This window comes from Capsicum annuum, unplaced genomic scaffold (genome assembly GCF_002878395.1).
Source record: "Capsicum annuum cultivar UCD-10X-F1 unplaced genomic scaffold, UCD10Xv1.1 ctg5198, whole genome shotgun sequence".
Lineage (NCBI taxonomy): Eukaryota > Viridiplantae > Streptophyta > Magnoliopsida > Solanales > Solanaceae > Capsicum > Capsicum annuum.
The window spans coordinates 12,428-19,729 of record NW_025859966.1 but is presented as its reverse complement, the minus strand read 5'-3'; the positions used below and the strand labels follow the sequence as shown (position 1 = coordinate 19,729).

Here is a 7,302-nt window from a genome sequence, read left to right as displayed (position 1 = left end):
TCATATGGCTTCTCTATATCCAATTTGCACATTATTCTTGAGTTCTTCTCCTTCAATGTGGAGTCTAAACACTCATTTGCAATGAGTACATCGGTAATCTGTCTTCCTTTCAGAAAGCCATCTGTTGTGAATCAACAAGCTTTTGCATCACCTTCTTTAACCTTTCTGTGTGAATTTTGGAGATCAACTTGTATACACTTCCTATCAGGCTGATTGGTCAGAAATCTCTCAATTATTTAGCTCCACTCTTCTTTGGGATGAGGGCAATGTAAGTTGCATTGAAGCTCTTTTCAAAGACTTACTGAGAATGGAAGAAGTTCTGAACCCATCACTTCACAAAGAACCCATGGTGTACCTATCCAGGCCCGGCGCTTTGTCAACAGTACAAGCCTTAAGCTAAGTAGCTCGGACTCGGGTATCCGCAACGGGTGCAGATCTTAGAGTCGGATTCGTCAAAATATAAATTTTAAGATTCGGGGGTGCGAATCCGAGTGAGGATACGGGTGCGGGGATTCGGCTAAAAAAAATTAAATATTATAAATATAGAGTTATATTATAAATATAGGGATTAGGATTTATTTACTTTAGTTAATTTACTATTTTTAGTTACTTTTGTCTTTAATTTTCTTTTCAATTAGGAATAATATAAATATTAGAAACTTTTTCCCAAAATTTTAACTTAAATCTGTTTACCAAATATTGATATAAATTATTTTATTCCGACCCAGTTGTCGTCGTCGATCATTAGCACGTCGACAAGGCATACCGTTTCTGTTTGTTAACCTTACAGTTCGCCGGAGTAGTCGTTTGGAATCCTTTCAGGTAAGTCGCCGGCCTATCCAATTTTTTCCCTCAAATTTCTTCTTAAATTTGGTCAACGAGTCCGAAATCGTTTGACCAAATCGGAGACGGCGGAAGTGTCCGCACCCACCCCAGTCTTGTGTCGAGACGGGTTCGGCGGCAAAACTACCGATTCCGAGCAACATAGAGTTGAACCAAATCAAGTACAGATCCCACACCACAACAAAATTGTGTCACATGCAAGGATTTTGAAGGAGCTAAAGAACATAAGTAGTAGGTCTTTAGGAGATTCCGGCATGCACCATTTAACATCAAGTAACTTCAAAAACATGTACTAAATCTGGTTTGGGTGTATCAATTCTTTCAAGTATGTAATTGGAAATTTTTTATATATCCCTCTGAAGTATCAGTTATCCGAGGCAATAACTTGAATTTAAAAGATCCAATTAGAGATCTATTGCAATAGCTACTATAAGAGTACTTAAAATGATCTCTGACTTTAAAAAAGGTTATCTAGTATGTGCCGTTTTCAGACGTGCAGATTATTGTGTAAGAAAGATGGCAGTAAATGCTTGTGTTACATAATGGATGGCCACAAACTCTAGGCTGAACATCATACCTAATTTAATATCACCTTAGAAGAGTTTCTTTACAAACACACTTTGTAAGAAGATAAGGCAACACTTGGGAAGCCAGAGAGGAGAGCAACAGTGCGAATGCACCAGCTTTTTGAACTCCTACCCACTGAAAGCGGTGACTGAACATTTCCAAGTTCGCATATCACAATATAGAGTTGGAACTATAACCATCAAACCTCTGTTAGTCAACATTTCTCATGAATAATATCTAATTGATTGCAATTTTTGATAAATACATTTGCATTATTTTACTTCACTGTTAATATTCGTATAATAAAATGTCAATATACTAGATTCATTGTTAGCATTCGTACAATAAAAGGTGGATTGTACGAATTTCCACATGTATGGATATTAGTTAGAGAAAAGGCATAAAATCCCCCCTAAACTTGTTTGCTGACTTACTTAAATACCTTAAATATACGGGCAATTATTTAACCCCCCTAAATCTATTTGAAGGGAATAAATATCACCCTTAATGCTGACGTGGCTTAAAGAAAAATAAAAATAAAATAAAGGAGCATACGTTTTTAAAAAAAGGAAATTTTCCCACTAATATATATTTTATCTGATAAAAATTAAAAAGAAAAAAACCCACCCCAGCAGCTTTCTTCTTCCTAACCCCCCACCCCCCCCAACCCACACACCCCACCCTCTTTATTTTCCTGCTAACTCCTAATCTTTTTCTTTCTTCAATCCCCCCACCCCCACACACATCCCCTCCCTCCTCCTTCTAACCCTTCACCAGTCACCTCCTCTTTTGCCACACTTCATCATTAATTTCTTCAAGAAAGAAATAAAATGCGTGAAAAAGCTATAAATTTAACACCCTTTTCGCAATCCTCGTTATTAAGATGAAGAGAAATAGCCATTTCGTCTTCTTCTAATATACAAGTCAATTTTCACAAGTCAAATGATCTCCTTAATTCTTACTATTTTCAAGGCTTAATTTCCTAATACGTCTTTCTGCGCTGAAGCTGCTTATAAAGTTTCTTGTCAAAATATTGTAATTGTAGTTCTTCAAATACAACACTTTTTTCTTTTTTGCTCTGCTTGTAGTTGCATCCAACCCATGATTCAATCTGTTGATATTTTCTTTTTTCAAATTTTTCGATTGCAAGTTGTATCAGCTAAATTTCCATATTTTTGGATTGTATATAAGGGGGAATTCGGAGAAGGTGAAAGGAGTTGGAAGAGATGGGTGTCGAAGAAAGGTGTGGGGCAGGGGTATTTTTCTGTTTTATTTTTCTTTATTATTATTTAGTTTAAATTTTTTTTATGTTGTGACGTGGCGTTGATGCCATGGCGCAAGTGTAATACACTCTTCGTAATGAGACTGGTGTTATATTTTTAAGGTGGTATATATTCACTTCATAATGATTTAGGGAGGTAAATAACTTTCCGTAAAGTTAAAGGGTTAAAGTAAGTTTCGCGAACAAGTTTAGGGGGATTTTATGTCTTTTCTCTATTTGTTATTCAGTTCTTATCAACGATTAGTGCTTAGATATTACTACAAAGGCTAAGTAAATCCTTTCATCCACCCTTAACTTTCCAAGGATAGGAGCAAACAAGGCAAGTAGTCAAACGAAATGCCAGAAGCCTAAACGCATTCAAAGTTGTATGAATAAATTTTATTTTTTTAAAAAAAAGAGTTGATACTTTTGCTTTACAATGTTGTCTTAGCCAGCTTGCTTCACCTAGAATAATTGCTACTATTATTTCCCACAAGCACAAGTAATGGTAACTCTACTCCAAATTCTAGTATGTATTTTGCCAATAGATTCCTAATGTATTAGTTTAAGGCGCAATTCCAAGATAAAAAAGTATCTCCGTTCAAAAGTCATCAAGTTGACTTTTTAATTGTCAAACATGTTTTTTATTCATACATTCCAATCCCACAAGGTACATAATTATTGTCATGCAGTTCATAGCATTTGCCATTTTGTCGCAACAATTTGTGAAATCTAGCCCTAAAAGAGGGTTTGACTAAGGCTAGTTCAGCTTTGAAGGTCCCAAGTCTAAGCAAAAAAAATATTGGACAAAGGTAGCATTAGCCACACCACTACAGGGATAGCCACTTATTTAAACATAGCTCATACTTCTTCACAATGACGATGCTACTTTAGGATTAGACAAAAGCCCCTTTTTTACACCAGTTCTTTTTCCCCTTAAATTAAAACAACAATTCATTGATAGAACCAAGATGGTGCGAGGAACTAAAGGAAGTGAGTGACTCAACCTCCCTTCTCTATCAAGTTATCCCAATATGCTTGCTTGTATCTCTCTTCACACCAACAAAACTCTCCAACTCCTCTCATTCCAAATAAAACTAAAAATTGCACCGTGGCATAATTCTCCAAATTGCCTTGTTCTCATTGTCTATCATTGCTTGTGATTGTTTCTGCCACCGTGCTCGGCAACATCAAAGTCACATCAAGCAATGGAAGTTGAGATTCCGAAGTTGTGAGTATGCAACTAATAAGATTGGCTTCGTATCTTTCTCGCATTCCTTACAAAGGCAACATCAACTCATCACAAGCCTCCTCATATTTCTTGAACCTTCCTTACGTGTTCATATTATTGCATCTCACACAACCACTAAGTAAAGGAGTTAGATTCTTACTTGTGTTGGTATTCAACACCTGACTTGTTCCTCACCCCTTCCATTCCACTTGCTTTTGCCACGTAAAAAGATTTCACGGGATTAACCCCTTTCATACCATATATCTACCTTCACCTCTTGTAGGCCGCTCATATGGCATGAGAAGAAATATCTCAATCTCCTCCTATTTGCAGTTTGGTAAACTTCTCTTAAAAGTTATATTCCATGCGATTTCCTGCCTTTCTCATCGCTGAAAAGTCAAACAAACACCAGCGTCCCTGTTAATTACCACTCTAATGAAATGCTTCCTCTGGAGTAGTTCAGCAAGCCACTTATCTTTCCAAAACCAAATCCACATATTATTACCAATTGTGAATCCTCTAGACCGTAAAAATATGTTCTTCCACAAATTAACTCCATAAGAATTTGTCACATCTCCTAATAACCATCTAATTCTCTAAGAATTCATTATTTAACAGTAATCAAGCTTCTGATCAACCCATTCCTCTCCGTGACTGCTTTTCAAACAATGCCATATTGAACATTGATAATCTTTGCATCCCTAGTCCCCCTATTATTGGATTCATTATTTGCATCCAATTTTCGAAATGATAGTCTTCCACCCCTCCTTTCTTAGCCCCCCATAATTTTCTTCAAACTACCTAATGCTGGACATTAGCAAAGAGGCCAGAAAATACAGAATCTTGGGATTAACTTAAAGTGGAATTATGGAATTTAGGTCATTCAACATTCACAAGTTTTTTGCCGCAAAAATTGTTTAAATGAGTTACATATAAGTCTCAGAAAGCATGCTGAGAATTTTTGAATTAAAAGAAGTAAAGTCAGACTTGGTACAAATCAAATTCATGACTTCACCTCAAAGTCAAAATGATGAGCATAAATTAGCAGATCGGTCAAAAACCCAAAATCCTTCCTGCCATAAGCAGCCTAGATCAAACTTCTTCACAACTAGACACAACTTCCTTATAAAGTTGCATTTATTGTGAACTCTCCTCGATGATACTTGCCACACGAAAAAAAAAACAGATCAGTCCTCTACTCCTCTCTGAGGTAATAAGTGCCCAGGCTTTGTCTGTGCTTCCTCTTCAGACAGTTACCTTTTTTATTCAAATAAAAATCCGCTACCAAATAAAATGCCTATTTTATAGATAGAACTTTAAGGCAAAGATAACAATTTAAAACGAAGCTAACAAGACCCCTCTCAAATCTACTCCAATAGACCTAAACTCTCTGAACATTTTGCTTCACTCAATCATGATATCTTTCAATAACCCTGTTAATAAGAGCTATAGAGACCAAATAATTATCTCAACAAGGAAAATAAGAAAGAAATAATGAACTACGAAATGTATAAAGATCAACTGGTCATCATACCAACTCAGAATTCTGGCCTGGAACAGTAGTAACTGGAGGACCTGATGGACCCGATAAGATAACAGTTGCACCCTGAAAACCAAAGAAGATAGATCTCGAGTAAGTGCATGAGCAAAAGCTGATATCAGAAAGAGAAACTGGAAGGTGACAATAGAAAGCATCTCTAGCATGCTGAACTATAGCTTTAACAGAAGGTATTACATGGAAACATTTCCAAGGAAAGGGTGAAAATACCACTACCAAATGTCTATACATATCAAACCAACAAATAAACATGCAAGACACAACTTATTTCAACATGAACACATGTTTCATCCATTGGCTTTGTTTTTAACATATATTCAAACTGATCAAGCAATATCTTGGCATGATATAACTCATAAAATCATTTACTTTATCACTTATTGATTTTTAATACACAAACTCTTCAACTTGGGCCATTTATCAAATTAATAACATGTATATAACAGGGCATTGTACTCAAAAGAATAGACAAACCTCCTTACTCCTGATAGCCATATGTCCTGGAGGGGGAGCAGGGAGTGCCTGAGAAGGCAGAGAGACAGATTTACCCCACCCAATCTTCAACTCATATTCATAAACAATAACTCCTGGATTAGAACAATATGGTTTAGACATCAGATATACATTGCTTAAAATATCCAAGTGGAGTCTTGCAAAAGATACAGAATATTAAGCAATAAAATGAGTACAATCAGAACTAGTCAACATGCTAGCATCCCCATGCAAAACCGCACGACTATTTAGTTTCCAGCTTCATACCAAAATTATATAGGCCATGGAAAAGACATCTGGAATAAGTATATAGCTGAAACCAGAGGAGGCACGTCCTAAGAAGCAATGTTATTAAAGGCTCGGTTGAGGCGCCTATGCCCTGAAGCTCAGTTAAAGCCAAGTTATGTGATTTGCCACACTTAGGTGGTGTTTTAGTCGAGTCCCCTCTGTTTGCGAAAAGATTTTATTATGTGCCTACATGAATGTAAAAATTTTTACGAGTTCTGTCAAACCATTTTTTTTAAACTTACAACGCTTTTTCCGGTGACAAATTCGGCTAACAGAAATAGTTCGTAGCTGGTCCGTCGCCGTCTAAGTCTTAAATTATTCTCTCTCTCCCCCGTTCTCTCTACCCCCTTCTCTTTCTCTTCCCCATTTCCCTCTCGTCACTGTTATCGCCGGCGGGATTAGGGTTTCCGCCGGCTCGACTTCGGCGACGGTATCAGTGTGCAGCACCGGACGACGCAGGTTGGTACGACGACAACTGGTGTCCAGATTCCAGCAATACACAGGAGACGCCCGGCGACATTCAGGCGATGCACCGGCGGCATTATTCCGGCGACCAATTTCGACATCAAATTGCCGGAACCCAGCAATAGCACACAAGAGGAGAGGACTTGGCACACACGAGTATCCCGGTGACCTCTAAACTTTGATATTTAGTTCCTTCTTTTAGTCTAGTTTCGTCATATTATTCTGTTTTTTGTGATTTTGTTGTGACTGGTTGCTTTCCCATATTGGTGGATATTGTTGTGTTGTTCTTGGCTGACTATCTTGTTTGTGGGTGACGATTTGTTTATTTCTGTATTTCATATTAGTGTTTTACTTGTTCATTCCACTTGCCTGATTACCTTGTCTGATTACTTTTACCTGATTTACTAGCATATCTACTTATTGTGGTAGTATAGTTCCTGTTATTGATTGTTGTTTATCAAAACCTGCTTTATATTATTGGTTTTGTGGCTTTCTATATATTATAGATTGTTGTCTATGTCCTTAATATATAGGGGGCACAGATTCAAGCTCCTTTATTGATTTAATTATAACCAGTGTGGCCTTTTAGCCTCTTTT

At 37.0% G+C, this 7,302-nt stretch overlaps 1 protein-coding gene across 2 annotated transcripts in view; it reads right to left on the bottom strand.

Moving 5' to 3' along the window:
- LOC107847120 (protein RRC1) overlaps positions 1-7,302 on the bottom strand; it is a 36,988-nt gene that overhangs the window by 17,884 nt on the left and 11,802 nt on the right. For both annotated transcript variants that reach the window (XM_047404099.1, XM_047404100.1), the window contains 2 exons: positions 5,935-6,047; positions 5,437-5,508 (listed from right to left, as the gene is read on the bottom strand). In XM_047404099.1, the coding sequence (XP_047260055.1) occupies positions 5,437-5,508; positions 5,935-6,047 (185 nt within the window). The remainder of the gene's footprint in view (positions 1-5,436; positions 5,509-5,934; positions 6,048-7,302) is intronic.